Source organism: Dipodomys ordii, unplaced genomic scaffold, assembly GCF_000151885.1.
Source record: "Dipodomys ordii isolate 6190 unplaced genomic scaffold, Dord_2.0 Scaffold111, whole genome shotgun sequence".
Taxonomy (NCBI): domain Eukaryota; kingdom Metazoa; phylum Chordata; class Mammalia; order Rodentia; family Heteromyidae; genus Dipodomys; species Dipodomys ordii.
This window is the reverse complement of record NW_012267327.1, coordinates 6,625,817-6,642,571: the sequence shown is the minus strand read 5'-3', so window position 1 is coordinate 6,642,571 and position 16,755 is coordinate 6,625,817. Positions and strand designations below refer to the sequence as shown.

General features: G+C 49.1%; 1 protein-coding gene across 2 annotated transcripts in view; it reads right to left on the bottom strand.

Annotated features, from left to right (window-relative positions):
• Positions 1-3,119: 3,119 nt before the first annotated feature.
• The window catches only part of Boc (BOC cell adhesion associated, oncogene regulated), a 39,263-nt gene continuing 25,627 nt past the window's right edge, over positions 3,120-16,755 (bottom strand). Inside the window, exons 7-18 of one of the 2 annotated variants that reach the window (XM_013028523.1) lie at positions 16,392-16,699; positions 12,123-12,285; positions 11,335-11,445; positions 10,708-10,914; positions 10,221-10,402; positions 9,536-9,641; positions 8,828-8,950; positions 6,601-6,822; positions 5,547-5,782; positions 5,343-5,419; positions 4,735-4,925; positions 3,120-3,770 (exon numbers count right to left, since the gene is read on the bottom strand). In XM_013028523.1, the coding sequence (XP_012883977.1) occupies positions 3,670-3,770; positions 4,735-4,925; positions 5,343-5,419; positions 5,547-5,782; positions 6,601-6,822; positions 8,828-8,950; positions 9,536-9,641; positions 10,221-10,402; positions 10,708-10,914; positions 11,335-11,445; positions 12,123-12,285; positions 16,392-16,699 (2,027 nt within the window). In that variant the 3' untranslated portion in view covers positions 3,120-3,669. The remainder of the gene's footprint in view (positions 3,771-4,734; positions 4,926-5,342; positions 5,420-5,546; positions 5,783-6,600; positions 6,823-8,827; positions 8,951-9,535; positions 9,642-10,220; positions 10,403-10,707; positions 10,915-11,334; positions 11,446-12,122; positions 12,286-16,391; positions 16,700-16,755) is intronic. The other variant, XM_013028524.1, reaches the window with a different exon arrangement.

The following is a 16,755-nucleotide window of genomic DNA, read 5'->3' as shown; positions in this document are numbered from 1 at the left end:
CACACTGTGACCTGAGACTGTCATTTTAAACTTGGCTGGAGCTGGAGGAACTACTTCTGAGTTCAGTTGGCTGTCAGCAGGACCCAGCTTCTGTTCCTCAGCACATAGGTCTTTCCACAGGGCTGCTCACCAAGATTTCTCCAGAGCCAACCATACAAGAGTGAGGGAGAGAGAGCAAGAAAAGATGACCTAATCTCAGCAGAGATATACCACCGTTACAGCATGAGTCACACAGCCAACCCTGCTGGGTTTGTGATGTGGGAGGGACTAAACAGACTGAATACCAGTTGGGAACCACTGGGAGCCATTGTGAAGCCATCTACCCCAGGAGCAACTATCTGAATAAGTGGTATCTTGATATGCTGTCCCCTTCTTAGTTGCATGAGTTAGAAGTTATATCATCTTCCCATTCTAAAACTCTGTATTGGAATTGTAGCGTGACCGAATTAACAGTCTATGGACCTGCTAGTCATAGATTCAATGCATTTATTTAGCTTAAAAGCAACTTGAACTAGACGGAAGCAGAAGTTAAATCTGTACTGTTCAGCACGTTTTGGATTTGACAAGATAACACTCCATTATTTTATGTTGACTTGAACAAGTTGTATCAACAGATGTCGTTGTATTTCTGCTTAACTCAACATTTAAGTCTGTAGTTAAGTTTGGGCTCTGAATTTCCAAGAATTCAAGCTTCAAACAAGAGAGAGCGGCAGAGAGACTTGGATGGGGAAGGCTGGAAAGCTGTCCTGCTGCCCTGATCTCACTACTCTCTGCTATGTGCTCAAGCAAGCAGCCTCACCATAAACCTCAGCATGCACTGAGTTACTTGTGGATCAGTCATTAATATGACCTGGTCACTTTGAACTTTTGTCTGTGATATCACGGAATCTCAGCACTAGAAACAAAGGATACCTCAGACTCCAGGCCTGTCACTATTTATGTATAGTAAAATTCTATCAGAGAAAACTTCCACTTTTACAAGTCCATGAGCCACCAGCTGACCCTGGTACCTCCTACCAGTTCCCATCCACCCACCCACCAGACCTTATTCTTTCCTTCCAGCAATTTATGTAGCCGTGGCACAATGAATCAGAACTTTAAGTAGGTTTATAATCACAGTAATCAAGAAGTATAAAATGCAAATAGAATTGATTATCTGGGCTCTTTCATTTTCTTTTTTTTGTTTGCTTGTTTTTGTTTTTTTGATGGTCATGGGGCTTGAACTCTAGGCTTGGGAGCTGTCTCTGTGCTCTTCAGCTCAAGGCAATTGCTCTTCTGCTTGAGCCACAGCACCACTTCTGATTTTCTAGTGGTTTATTGGAGGTAAGAGTCTCAGGGACTTTCCTACCCGGGCTGGCTTTGAACCGTGATCCTCAGATCTCAGCCTCCTGAGTAACTAGGATTACAGGCATGAGCCACCGGGGCCCAGTGGCTTTCATTTTCGAAGCTGACACTGGTGACCTGGTGTCCCAACCTTTCACTTCTGTCATGCAATTGGATAAGGTAGATGTACACATTTATCTCACTGCACATGGGTTTTGATCCAAGCCTTTTTAAACAACAAAAACGAACAACAAAACAGTGATAAAATTATTCAGTGTCAGGATTCCAGACTTGCAAAAAGCAAGAATTTTATCCCTTCAATGACATTTACAATGAACTACTTTGGCAATAATCTTAGATCAACAAGGAGAAAAGACAAAGGAAAGTCTGTTGTTGTTGTTATTTTTAAGGTTTTCACTGGTATGACTGAATATGTGAGCATATTTTCTTGGTGTTGATGAGCAAGTGAAGACTTGAGGACATTAGACCTGCCTATTTCTGGAAATGACCTCTAGGCTCTCACCTTTTATTTCTTCCCCAGATCTGCTATTTTCCTGAGATTTCTATGTACCCTAGTCATTTTGACAAATACTTTTTAAATACTGCTTTCCTAAAGATTAGTTGTGCAACAGAAAAAAGATACGTGCCTGAGGAACATGTGTATTACTTATTCTGAACAGCAGAGGGTGCAATTGCCCCATTCAGAGTTTGAAGACTCAGCAGCTGCACCTGATTATGCTTAGTAATTCTTTGTGACTTGAAGCTGAAGGTCCAGTTCAACTTTTTTTCCTCTTCTTTTCTCTTATAAAACTTTCCTTTATTTTTTGTAAGATCGAAGCTGAGGTCCTTGCCTTCAGTAGACAAGCATCCTACCAGTTGAGCTATACCCTCAGTCCTTTTTTGGCTTTATTTTTCAGGGTCTTGTACTTTGGGCATGGGCCGGCCTTGGATGGTCATCCTAATACTTCTGCCTCTTTGTAGCTGAGATGACAGATGGACACTAACACATGCATCTTGTTCATTGAAATAGAGCCTTATGAACCTGTTGCCTAGGATGACCTCTTAACTATGGCTGTCAATCTTCCTGAGGCACTGCCTCAGCTCTTAATGTGATTGTGTCAACTGGCATTCTGGCTCTAAACTTGACTGAAATATAGAAAATGCCTGTCCTCCCTCCCCCCACTCTCCTACCCCAGACCCAGTGAAACTTTAAAGTGTGAAGATTTTCAAATCTAGGCCCCATTCTACATTTAAAGGTTTAAGTTTCTTCAGTTAAAAAAAAAAAAAATCTCTGGCTGATTCTTTGATGGGACAAGCATGAGTAAATGTTGAGTGAAGTACTCCAGCAATGCTGATGTATCTTTAGAAAGAAGGGAAATGGACTTATCAGGAACCTGTGTTCACACATAGCATAGCATTCAGCTAATGGTATTATGAGTGACATGTCTGGTGGTCACAGACCTGTCTGAGAACTGGCTTCCTTCTGCTTTGCCTAAGACCAGTCAGCAAGAGAACCAGAACTGTTGCCTATTATACAATATTTCCCTTGTGGAGTAAACAGTTATCAACACATTCTACATTAATCCAAACACAACTGATGCTCAATGCTTAAAAAAAAAAAAAACCACGAAAGAAAACATCTGCTAGAGTGTGTAGATTTTTTCCTCTGATGGATCTGAAAATGTCACAAGTGGATCTTTTCTCCAATGACCGTGAGACTGGTTTCTGACTTGTAAAGAAACTGCTGACTCGTACATGACTAAGTTGAAGGTTAAAGGGAAGACTAAACATTTATTTAGAAGTTACAGTGTTTGTTTTTACAGGGCTATGTTGCCAGAGATGATTGATTCTGGAAGGTTTGTTAATGCGTCTATTGCTGTACACATGCTGGGCTGGTCTCATGGCATCTTAGGAACGGTGTCCTGTGCCATCAGATCTAGACATCTTCAAGGGTGGCTCCAGTCTGTGACCCCAAGGTCCTTCCACCAGTAGTCCGGGGGACATCCTGAGCCCTCAGCGGCTACAGGTTCTGTGATACTCATTCTGGGTATGATTCCTGAAATCGTTGGGGGGGGGGGGCTTGTCTCTTTCCCTCTTGTACCTCAAAAGGGAGGATTCCTCCAGAGTTATAAAAACACATATACATTTATTTACAAGTGCATAAATATATAAATATGGCTATAATAGAAAAATAAATACCATTTTTTTCTCTGTCTCTTAAAAAACAAATGAACAATATATAGTCTTTCTGGGATATTGGCTTCTGCCTAATTGTGGGAGGAGGTGGTTCAAAAGCCACGTGCACCGGTGATCTGGGGACAGAGGAGATGTATGCCAGCTTCCTCTTTATGTAGGCCCCGAGGGCCGCCAGTCTCCTCCACCCACTTGGCAGGAGTCAGGAATGTCCACCTCTTCAACTGGTACAAGGCCCAGGCAGCATGGAGGCCCTAGCAGAGAGAGAGAAAAATAAGACCCATTAAAATCCAGACTGACCAAGAGGGCCTGGGCCAATTCCTCTTGGGAACTAGTCACTGGCCCCGAGGAAGCAGACAGAAACCTACAACCAAGACAAGGCATTTATGTTCTCTCTAAGGACTCTCAGCAAGACAAGAAGGGCTCATTAGGATTCAAGTCCCACCTATGCTGGGGTTTGGGGCTGCAGGACTTCCAAGCACTAAGTTTGTGCTCTAGGAAAGATGGCAGTAGAGGAGCTCATAGAATATAGGAGGAGGCCCTTTGTAGCTCTTTGTAGATTCAGGCTATGTAGTCTGCCTCATAGTCCTCTCCCCCAGGCAACCTAATCCAGCTTGCAGGATGCTGCGTCTGATGAGGAGGTGACTTTTAGAATTGAATAACCTGGAGACAGGGTTCTGTGAAAGGAAGGACCAGCACACCACAGAGGCCGAGACCCTGGCCAGTCCTGTGAAGCAGCCTGGGCTCCAGCAAGGCACCCTCAGATTTCCAGGAAGCGGGTGCAGAGGGACATGTGGGATGGGCCAGAGTGAATGGCCCTGAGCCCCCGACAGGAAAAGTTCTGTGGAAGCACAGAGTTAGGATGTTTTTAAATACTTGGCTCCCAATGACTGATGCAACTTATTCCTTAATTAAGAGACAAGACCCAACAAGGCAAGGGATGAGAAATGTCTTAGTGTGATGAGAGGGGAAAAGCATTTGTGAATGACCTTGAGAGGCAGAGACAGAATGGGCTTTCTCTCTGAAATAAGAATATCCCTTTCCTCATCTTTCGCAGACCTTGGGTTGAAGTGTGGGCCTGGGACGCTGCCATAGATCAGCAATAGAGGAGAATGGGTACCACCTTGCCGACTGCTATCTCCCCGGATTCCAAGTTGAGAGTACCACCCTCTGGCCATCCCCGGCCTGTGCCATTGCTCCGCTCTGTTCCTAGCTGACCTGAGTGAAATGGCGGGTCCCATGCAGCTTCCAGCCCAGGACTCTCTGGCCCCTTCCTCACTCCTGCCTGGTGAACGGTGGTAGATGGCTCCAGGAGGTGGCTGCAGTCTTGGGGCTGGAGCAGCTGGTGTGTGGAGTCATCAGGCAGTGTATATAAGAAAGACCCCTCATCCGGGCTAGAACTCGGACCCCTGCATGGCACAAGACCAGAGTTGGAAGGTGAGGAGGGGGAAGAATGGATCGACCAGCCTCCAGTCCTTAGCAGCTTCCTTGGTCAAGGACTGAGTGTGAAAAATAGGCACAGCGTTCTCCTCCCTTCTCTATTCTGTGTTGGGCAAGTGTGAACCCTGGAGTCCAGTGGGCTGTTCTCCCTTCCATGTGGGAATGACTCAGACCCCCCGCCCCCCGGGCAGAAGGGGCCTCATAATTCCCAGTACAATGAGCCCCCCAGGAACTGGGGCTGCCAGTGTCGGCAGATTTGAGAACTCCCAAGCAAAGCACTGAGCTTGGCTGGGTGACAGACCTACACTTGAGGAGCTATAGAGAAAGTGAGGCTCTGGGGCTTGGGGAGGGGGATGTGAAAGGAAGACAGGGAGGGAGCTGGTCACCTGGTAACCCGGTGGCTCTGGGATTCATACCCGTTGCCGAGGATGGTCTGCCTCAGCAAGCCAGCGTCGTCCTGCTGCTGGAAGGGAAGAGGAAGGAAAGGTCATGTCAGGGGTTAGACGTCCCAGGGCTCCGTGCTCAGGTCTGAGGCAGCCCACTGTCTCTCCTCCTGTCCCACGTGGGGGCCACCCCCAGGTGCACATTACCTGCGGCAGCTCCCCTGGGCAGTGCTGTTGAGGTTTCATGCCTGGGCAGCCAACCGCAGCCACCGGGCAGCCCCTGCTCACATGCATCCCATTGGCACAGGCCCGTCCGTTGATGCCACTGAAGTAAGACTGTCCGTTGGCTCGGTGACCCGGAAGTCCTCCCAATGGCACCATAGTGTACTGGCAGGAAGAGGACAGAAGAGCACTTCGAGGAAAACCCAGATCGGTTGTATGTTCTAGAAGAAAAAAGACGTGTGTGGAGCTCAGGAAACCTCAAGCAACTGGGGAAAAAAATCCCCACACTGCTGACCACATGGAGATGCAGACAGGGAGATGGACTGTCCATGGGATGGAAGCATTTTCTCTCAGAATCGTTATCACCCATTTTCTTTTTCTTTTTTTGGTGCTGGTCCTGGGGCTTGAACTCAGGGCCTCGGCACTGTCCCTGAGCCTCTTTGTTTTTGCTCAAGGCTAGTGTTCTACCACTAGAGCCACAGCTTCTGGCTTTTTGGTAGTTTGGTGGAGATAAGAGTCTCATAGACTGTCCTGTCCGGGCTGGGTTTGAACTGTGATCCTCAGATCTCAGCCTCCTGAGTCGCTAGCCTTCTAGGCATGAGCCACCATCACCTGGCTCCAGCCATCCATTTCTTCCTTTATTTTGGAGTGAGAAGCGTAGGGGAGACAACAAGGCAAAGGCTTGGTGGAAAGAGGTGGTGAGGGGAAGTTGGCTTTAAGTGCTGCCAAAGGAAGAAGAAAGAGTGGACAAAAAGAGTAGAGCAACATGAGGCTGGAGGTACAGCTGCAGGCCTCAGAAGAGGATGGAGCCAGAAAAGCACCCAGCTTTAGAGACTGAGTAATGTCTTCCTCTCCACACTGCTGTTAGCCAAGGTGTTCTCTGACTGAGGGACTTCCAGGAGCTAGAGCTGCTGGTAGCTGTGAAACAGCCCCTCTGGCCCTGCCCTGGCAGAGGCTCCTTGGTAGGCGAGGGCCCATCCTCCCTCCCCAGCCTCCTCCCTCCCCGCACTCTCCCTCCACACCAAGGAGGAGTACTCACTTTGCTTAGACCATGCTCTCCACAGGCAGAAAGGGATGAAGGTGACAATGATGAGGACAATTGAGCCCAGGACGACTCCAACAATCAGATAGGGCAAGTCGCTGGCCCGTGCTACCATGGCCCCTGTGCCCATTGGCCGCTCTATGGTTTCTGGGGGTGGAGGTTGTGGTGGGGCCAGAGTGGGCGGTGGGAGTCGGCCAGGCTGACCAGAAGACTTGCGAGCTGCAATTGTGGATAAAACCCACTCGATCATGTATTTTCTTGGACATTTCCTTCATAACACGTAGAAAAAAAAACCTCACTGCCCCAATCCCATGAGTGAAACAAGACAAAGGCTTGATTCTGAACCAGAATCAACACTCAGCAGGAACTCTTACGTGAAATTTGGTATTGTTGAGACTTGAGCCTTACATTTCAAGATGTGGAGATGAAAATATTTAAAATGCATGGAACCAGCAAAGGACCTGGGAATGGCAGAATGTACTGACAGAGCCTAGGGGGAAGAGGGGTGGTGAAATCTTGGGCTGCAGGGGCCACAGATGTTTTGGGACTTTGTAGGACAGACAGGGATTGAGAAAGGCTGACTCAAACGTGAGCAGTTCTATCATGCCCCGTCTCTCTGGGGTTTGCCATTCCAGGTGTGCCTGGCATTGTTAACTTTTCCCAGCTGTCTCCTCACTCAGCTCTCAGATGCACAGCCTCCTGGTGCTCCTACCTACCACTCTGACTAACAGTTTTCCCCACCCTTTCCTTCTGCCTCCTCAGACGCTGAGAATGAACTGGTTCGGCATATGCTCTTTGTGCAATCTCACCCGTTCTTCGATTTCCACCTGTATTCTAAAGACACATCAAAAACCTACTGGGACCCACGGAGAATACTTGCTTCATTAATCACCCACCTTCATTTCAATGTTTCTAGAGAATCAGATACTCAGTAAACCTTCCAATTGGTTTTATCTTGTTCCTTTCTCATAAAAATGCATTTCGTTTTCTTGGTCTGAGGCCAAGACTCAAACTTGGTACCTGTATCCATTTTTGCTCATTGGTTAGCACTCTACCAATTGCAGCATGCCTCTAAAACTGATTTCTCGTCATTTCTATTTCAGTACATGGCAGCCACAGCTAGGTAGGATTTCTGAGCTAAACCGCCGAGCTTGCTTCTAACTCCTTTCATATTGTCCTAATCCCAGCGTTCAGTCAGTTAGTCCTGATCTGTCCAAGCTTTCTCAAAAGAGATGATTCATACACATCCCTTTTCTTTTTACTTTAGGGGCCCAGTTCGCTTTCCTTTGCCTGGTCCATGCATGATCACAGGTGACAATTCTTAGCAAATAAATCCAACTACAACCCTTCTCATTTCAGAGCCTTGAGTGGTTCCGACTGCCCACTGCAGGCCCCAGTGATCCTGGCCTTTTCCCTCAGCCACCCGCTCTCATCTTCTTCTCAGGTACTGGACACTCCAACAAGCTGAAGCAACTTCTAGTCTGGACCTGTCTCCCAGGCAACAACCTCCTCCTGCCAGCCTGAAGCCTCAGTCCTTCCAGAAGAGTCTTAAAAGCTGTGTAAAGTTCTTTCCCGTGGACACTCAGTGTTCTACTTGACGCAGGTACCTGCGTCCTCCCTTCCCGGTGCATGGGCAACAAGGGCAGGAAGTATCACAAGGAGTCCCTTGGCGAGTGTTGTGAACAAGAGATTGTGAAGCAATGCCAAGTGTGTAGAGAGACAGTTATTGTCTCGATAACAGGAATGTGGTGTTTTCTCTCCTTTGTGATCGTCTCCAGACTGCTCTCTGCAATACACTCCACCTCACTTTTGTATTTATTTTATTACATTTAAATTATTTTGATTTTGTGCCAGTACTAAGGCTTCTTGAACTCAGGGCCTTGTGCTCTCACTAGGATTTTCTGCTCCAGGTTGGTGCTCTACCACTTGAGCCACAGCTCCATTTCTGGCTTTTTGCTGGTTAACTGGAGATAAGTCACAGGCATGAGCTACCAGTGGTGTGAGCCACTCCCTCACATTCAATATTTTTAAAAAATGGATTTAATATCTATCCATGTGAGCAGTGCACAAACAGTAACAAGTTACGTGCATATGTTTTGGGACAGCAGAAAAGTTACAGCTGATGAGGTCTGGGGATACTTGACAGAGGGATTGATTGGCACAGAATAGTGACTTTGTCCTACTTTGCTACAAGAAAGGGAGAGGAGAAGCTACAAAGGATCACCTTTGGTCTCGCAGATCATCACATTGCTGAACTCGCTCTCCCCTCCTTCATTGAAACACTGCATCTTGATATCATAGGAGGTCTCTGGCTGCAGGTGGCTGATGGAGTGCCAGTACCTGTCCCCTGGGAAAGAGGGAGAAGGATGCATGGTGATGCATTTGGTGTTGGCTTGGCTCTGACCTCACAATTAAGAATCAGACAGGGCTATGTGTCTGTGCTGCTGCCACTGGCTGGCACAGGGGCGGAGGTGGTGGGAACACTCTGGAGGAAGTGTTCTGGTGTCCACCTCCATTCCTTCACCATGTCATCATGGAAATAAAGCTTTTTGTTTGTTTTTGTGCTGGTACTAGAGCTTGTACTAGGGCTTGGTACTCTCCTTTAGCTTTTTTGCTCAAGGCTGGTACTCTACCTATTGAGCCGCACCTCCACTTCTCACTTTTGGTTAGTTCACTGGAAGTAAGAGTCTCACTGACTGTTCTGCGCAAGCTAGGTTTGAACCGCGATCCTCAGATCTCAGCCTCTTGAGTAGCTAGGATTATAGGCGTGAGCCATCAGAACCAGGCAACATGTTTTGTTTTGCTTTTTAAATGAAGGGGTGCCAAGTTGATCATGGAATGACATAGTGCGCAGGTTGTCTGGTGACTAGACGCAGCTTTTTGGCTTTCACCAACCAGCAGGAGAAGCTACGTCCCACACAGTGCTGCTCACCTTCCACCATGTCCTTCTTGTAGTCACTGTCATTGTCGCTGTCTGTGGGGCGGTAGTAGATGTAAAAGCCGTGGATTGGGGTGTTGTTGTTGCTTGCTGGGATGTACTATAGGGAATGGAGAAGAGACAGGTTGACAGTGGAGTACAGAAATCATCGGCAAAGCAAAACCGCTGGGGTGTGGAGGTTCCTCCCCAGTCCAGAGTTTGCATGGCATTGGGGGTCCCTGGCAAACATTCTCGATGATGTCCCTGCAGTTCTGTAAAGGAGGCTGTGGAGATGGCATATTATTTTATTTTGCCCAGAAGTCCACACATTTTCAGAGAGAAACAAACAAACTGCATTTTCTTCCAAGATATCATCAGTCCCTTCTGATTCTTCCCTGGGGGGGGCAGCTGAGGGTGAGAACAATTGATGTCGGGGGACAGGAAGGAAGGAGGATGGCCCAGTCTGAAAATAGGAGCAGTTGGGGCACCAAAACGAACAGGAGATTGCTAACAACAGTTCTGACTCCCTAGGAGGAGCCTCCCAAATCCACCAAAGTGGGGTGTTTCATGTGCAGGAAGCCCAACAACCAGGGGAACCCCCCGGGACAGGGGTGGCGGGTGGGGCAGAGGAGGAACAACTCAGAGGAGGCATCTTAGGAGAAGGGCTGAGCCTAAGTCCTGTCTTCCCACGGCACCTTACCATCCACTTGAGCATGATGGTGGTCTCGTTGACTGCGTCGGTGAAGGTGATGTAAGGGCCCGCCACAGGTCTCTCGTACACTCGGCCGCTGTAGCCAGACACCACGTAGGGCCTCGACGGGGCGCTGGGTTCGCTCTCCCCCAGCATATTCAGGGCTCGCACTCGGAATTTGTAAGAGGTGCCTGACAAAGGAGACCCTCACTGAACACAGGAAACACACTGTATTCCCTACAGCCCGTCAAAGCTCAGCATCCTTCCAGACAGCCTGTCCTGTGAAAGAAGAGCTGCCTGGGGAAACGTCTCTGACAGAGAGAGGGGGAAGGGAGGATTTGTGGCACTGAGGGCCACGGATTGCATCCACAAGCACACTGAGGGGTGGAGGACTGGTCTGGAGTGTAGAGAAGGGCCGGCATGGCGGCTCCTCCTCTTCCAGCCTATCCATGGGCAGGGCAGTGGGGGACTGGTTAGAAGAGCGCCAGACCCTTACCTTTCTCGAGACCCGCGATCTCCACAGAGAGCCGCGAGGGAGGGATGGCACTGGTGGCCAGAATCCAGTCGCCTACTTTCTTCAGCTTCTTGTACTCCACGCGGAAGGACTGGATTGGGAAGCCACCGTTCCCACGGGGGATCCAAGTAACATACACCGAGGTCTCTGAGGCCATGGAGATGGTAGGCCTGTCGGGAGCTTCTGGGGCTGGAGGACCATGCAGAGTGAGGAAGGGTCAGGAATCAGGGACACCATCAGGTGATGCTACACAATCTGACCAGACCTGGCTTGAAAGGCCTTTCTCCTTTCTATAGTCTTCTCCCCTGGAATTAGCAAATCCCTGGCCCCCAGTTCTGCAGAGCCAGCATGCACAGCCAGGGCTTTCTAGATCCAGGGAGTCAGTGATTCCTGGGTTTGGCTGGCTCATCTTTTATTTGAAAAGCTCCAGTTTTCCTTTTCTCGTTGTGGTGAAACGGGGGCAATGTCAAGAGAATATCACCAGAACTCCTGGACTTACAGAACCCAAACCCCACTGCAGCAAGGGGCTTGTCTGAGCTCTGATGCAGTTCATTCTGATTGTGCCTCCGCTCTCCACCACCTCCCTCCCCTAATTGCTGCTGGGCTTACGGGAGAGGCGGCCATGATCCGGCTGGCTGCTGCTCTGGGGACCAGCTCCAGGGTCATCTCTCTGGACTTGCTGCTCCTTGCTGGCTATGATCTCGGGCTTGGGTCGCCGTCCTGGGTAGAAATGGGTTGGGATCAGTCAGAGAGGCACTAGATTCCCTTCCTTACAGAGTCCTTTTTGCCTGAGAATCTGCCAAGGGCTATGACCAAGTGACACAAACAAGAACACAGAACACTGAAGTGGGATCTGATTCCCAGCCCTGCTTGGCTCTGAGTCGTTTTGCTGCTGCTCCTTGAGTGAAAGATGGACAAAATGATGACAAGAGAGGGCTGCTCCTGGTAGAAAGTGACACTATAGGTAGGCGTTGGTGACTCACACCTATCATTCCTGCCACTCAGGAGGCTGAGATCTGAGGGTGGCAGTTCAAAGCCAGCCTGGCAGGAAAAGTCCAAAAGCCTCTTATCACCAACTAACCAACAGAAAACAGGAAGTGGAGCTGTTGCTCAAAGTGGTAGAGCCCTAGCTTTGAGTGAAACAGCTTAGGGATAGTGTCAGGCTCTGAGTTCAAGCCCCATGACCACCACCACCACCACCACTACCACCACCACCACCACCACCACCAAATGATGACACTTCAGCTTGGCACACAAGCCCCAGGAGGCAGCGGCTGGAGGAAGGACAGAATTTGAAATGAAGAGCTAGACAAGGTGAGCAGGGTGTTACACATGGACCTGGTTTAACTCCCTTGAGCCCATGGAAACTGTAAGCTAGGTGCAGTGTTTGACCTTACCAGTACGGAAGGTGACCATGGCGGTCTGACCCTCGCCGGCGCAATTGTAAGCTGCCATCTCCACTTCATACAAGCTCCCAGGGTCAAGCCTGGTGAGGGTCAGGCGGTGCTGATTGGCTGGAATGCCAGAAATGGTCCAATCATCAGAAGCGTTTGTGACCTGCTGGAGAAGGTGGCTGGTGTAAGGAGTGCCTCTTCCCCTTGGGTGATGGGGGTGCTGTGGTTTGCAAGCAGAGCAGAACTGAGCCCAAGAAGGCAAAAGGATGGAAACCAAGTGGGCAATGGGATGAGTTAGGGGCAGGTGGCACTGCTGCACTCAGACTGATCCTCCCAGTGGCAGGTCAGTTGTCTCAGCTGAGCAGTCAAGCCAGGCTTCCCGGTTCCTCATCAAATGACCCCTGAAGATCAGAAGGCCTGGTTGATATTGTTGAGAGCCTGTCTAACGGGGTCCCCCAGCCTCAGTACTTCCCCAGACTCCCACAGCCAACTTTCGGCCTCCTTGTGTGCTGAGCCACTCACACAGGGCTCCTCAGTCTCTAGTTGAGTGAGAGGCAGTAATGAGAAGGTGGACAAAAGCAGCACAATGAGCAGCGATGGCAACACTTCCTGAGTTCCCAGGGTGGCCATGGCTGTTACGGTGAGCAAGGCACAGAACTGTCCTGTGCACACAATGCCACTTGTTCTCACAGGAGCCCAAGAGTGTCACAGTATTCCCATCTGAGATGACAAAGCTTAGAAAGCTAATCTATCTGTTCAAAGCTGCAGCGCTAGTGAGCACAGACACTCTGTCACAACTCCAAAGAGCATACTCCGAATGGAACCTGTCCTAGCCAGAGGACTGGGGATGAAGGCAGAAAGTCCGGAGTTCAAGTCCTGCTTGTACAAATGTGAACAAACTCCCTCACTCTATGAGTCCTAAGCTGACATTTCTAAAATGAGGCAAATAAAATTCCTTGGTTATTCTGAAGTTAAATTAGGTGACTTACATAAAGCTGTTAGCATTGAGAGGTTTCCAACAAATTCCAGGCCTTTGCCCTGGTTCTCTCCCCATGCCTCCTTTACTGATGAGGTTTCTGTCAATTGAATCCTCTTTTCTTTGCTTGCTCTTTCCCCCTGTCCTTGCTTAGAATTTAAAAAACTGGAGCTGGGAGCTTGTCTCTCAAACCTATAATCTTACCTACTCAGAAGGCTGAGATCAGAGAATCTCAAACTAAAGACGGACAAATCCAAAAGACTCTCATCTCCAATTTAGCAGCAAAAAGTGAGATCTGGAGATAGAGTGATAATCATGAGTGAAAAGCATGAGAAAGAACTGGAGGCCCTGAGTTCAAATCCTAGTGTTAGGTTTTTAAAAAGAGGTAGCCGAGTAAGAACTGCACCACGCACGTGGTATTCAAGGGGTAGGTTTATTCATCGTTCCTGCTGGCACCAGGCCATCTTGGTCCTCCATGTGGTGGGGAAAGGGCCTGGGAAAGAGAGCTGGGAGAGCTGGGAAAGAGAGAGAGAAGAGCTAGAGAAAGCGCGCGTCTGGGCCTGCGCTAGGCCTTATCTAGGGTATGGGTGGAGAAGGGTGTGGCCACATCAAATTCAGGTGTGACCTCAGCGGATGCAGACGTGACCTCCTCCAGGTGTCCCAGTTGCCTAGGTAACGCAGGTACTGGGTGGAGACTTTGCTGGGAGGAGGGTGGAGTCTGCTCACCATCCAGGAGCAGACCTTACACCTAGTACTAGATAAAAAGAAGTAGGAGGAGGAGGAGGAAGAGCAGGAGGGAGAGAGAAGAGAAGAGGAGAGGAGAGAAGAGAAGAGGGGAGGAGAGGGGAGGGGAGGGGAAGGGAGGGGAGAGGAGAGGAGAGGAGAGGAAGAGGAGAATAGAGAAATAGGAGGAGGGAAGGGGGAGAGGAAGAACAGGAAGAGAGAGGTGGAGAAGAGGAAGAAGAAGGAAGAGGAGGAGGGAAGAGGAAGGAGAGAAGAGGAGAACAAAGAAGGAAGAAGTAAAGGAAGAAGGAGAATAACAGCAATTAGGAATGACTTGTAATATTACAAATAATTTTTTAATGGTGGGGCTCTCTAAATCGGAAGAAAAATACAGGGTCCCCAGCCCCCAACAGGTGATGGAGGGAGATTCTTGCATCTCAGCCATCCCTTAGGACAAGCTCTGAACAGTCAGCTCTGTGAGTCTCCAGGGTTTGATGAAGAAAGAGAGCAGCTGGTAGGGAAAGCTCTTATCCCCAAGTAGAATATTCCAAAGCAGAACAAAACCTACCATTCAAAGGGACAGGAATGAACTGGGCTCATTAATGTCAGACTTCCAGGATTTGTTCCAAGGAGAGAGGTTTTTACAAACTGAGATTTCCCCAGTGGTGCTGGAAACCCAAACACAGTAGTCCAAGGTCTGCAGTGCACCAGCAGCTGAGAGTGTTTGTGCACAAGAACAAAGTGCATATCAACTGAATAACCCAGTCCCCCATGGCAGAAGAAGAAAAAACAAATGTAACACAAATGCTATTGATTTTTTTTTAAAGAATTCTCTTGTTTGGGTGACGATCTTTAAGACACGTGAGTTCTACAAGCAGGATTGCCTTTAAAGATTCCTTCTGCCTTTGCAACATCCATCCAACACCTCTGAGCGTCCGCTTTCCCTTCAGAAGCCAGACTCAGAAGGGATTCCTGTCCTGACTCTCACTCCCCTGTACCCCCCTTCTCCCTCTGCCCGTCCCTCACTGGCCTCCCACTTCCAATGGGCCCAGAAATGAAAATAAGAACCACAAGGGTAATTAGTCACTGTCACACACACACACTGAGAAGGTTGAATGTGGCCTCAGCCTGGCATTTCCGGATCGCCACAGCAGTTTTTGCCAGCCTGTCTCTTGTATGGGGCAATTTCTTGGCCACCTATTGGCCTGAAAAATATTATTCTTGCTCATGCATTGGGGTTTTGTCTCTTGGGGACCATGCATGTTTGGCCTTTCCTGGTCTTTGTCTACAACCCTGGTGGAGGTGTCCAGTTACATAAGAATGTAGGGGGCAGCCCTGCCCTGGACCATTGCTGAACAAGGCTGTTTCTTGTTTCAAGCTCATTCACCCCTTTGTTGGCTGCCTGGGAGGAGGTGAGCAGGCTCTGGGCTGAGGGCTGGCCTCCTACCAGGAGGCCGCCTGGGGCTACGCTGACCACCCCGGGCTGCAAGGGGGCACTGGGAGTTATCTTGCCCCCAGGTCTTCTAGAAGAATATAAAACGAAAAAGTCAGAATGTGAGTAACTAGTCGGTCCTGACTTCTGCACAGCCAATGCCTTTTATAGGATAAGAGTGATTTTTTATTTCTTATTCATTTTTTGAGATGGAAAAGAAGGGAATATTTCCTGTTCTACATTCATAGATTCTCTTTTCTCCATATCTTCTACTTAGTATACCTGGCACTTTTCGGAGCAAAAATAATGTGTATGCATTAGAAAACTCAGTATTTACGATTTGCTAATACCAATCCATTGTTTTTTCAAATGAATGCATTTGAAGAACAATCATTTTCTACTATTGACTGTCCTTAAAGAGAAAGTAGCACATCCCTGGGGTGAAAAGAGATGTTTTCAAAGATATCTTGAGGGACTTTCATGTCCTCTTCCTGACAACCCTAGTGGGGGAAGATGGCAGTCTGGAGGCCCTGTCCCTCTACCTGGGACACAGTGTCCAGGGACGTGGGGGCTGGCTCAGTGCGGTCCCTGCATCCTGTCACAGCCGGGATTCTCTCCCCAACAGCTCCCAAAACATCCTCCTGGACAGTCTCCCCTCTGTGAAGGTCTCAACAACATAGTCCGCCGCGGGGAGCTCAAATGCCTGCTTGTCAGAGTGTAGTCATGGTGAATTCTGAGAACTGAGGGGCATTTTGTAGCCCATGGGGAAAACACTTGTTCACAAATATTTGTTTTGCTGGCTGTTGGGCTAGCTTGTCATGCCAGAGCTGCTGCAGGTATGTACCCAGCAGAGTTTACTTTTGGTTACAAAGCCCAAACAACATGGCCAAACGACAGATGAAGAAGGCGAGAGTGGTGATGTAAAAGAGCTGGCTAATTGTCTCTGGACTAGTAGCTGGCATTAGCTTCTGGGAACAGGTGTACAAGGCTCAGACGTGAGGGTCCATGCCCCACTCACTCCGTCTCTTTTCTGGCTTCTCTGGGTTCTACTGCCCATCTTACAGCCCAGCTCCTTGGAAAACATTAGGTTAGGAAACAGAGGTACCCAACAGGAAGTGGCAGGACAATACCAGGGCCATACCTTGCGGTGTTTCACCACGTAGTAGAGAATGGGTGCCCGGCTGCCACCCTCATGCCGGGGCCGCCACACCAGCTCATAGGAGTCGGTCTTAGAGGTCCGAGGAGAGCTGAGAATGATGGGAGCCTCAGCTGGGGTCACGTGCCCCTTCTCGCCCGGACACTGCAGAGAAGCAGGCTGCACCGAGGTCAGTGGCCTGGTGAGCCCTGGGCGCTCCCTCAGCGTCTGGTCAGGGCCGCCGGATCTGGAGGGTGGTGCAGGAGGTGTGGAAGTGGCTAGCTTAGCATCCCTCCAGGGTCTCAGTGTCGTGCCTAGGGATCCAGCAGGAAAAAGAAGGAGAAAGGGAGGGAGTGAGTACCACTTTGGT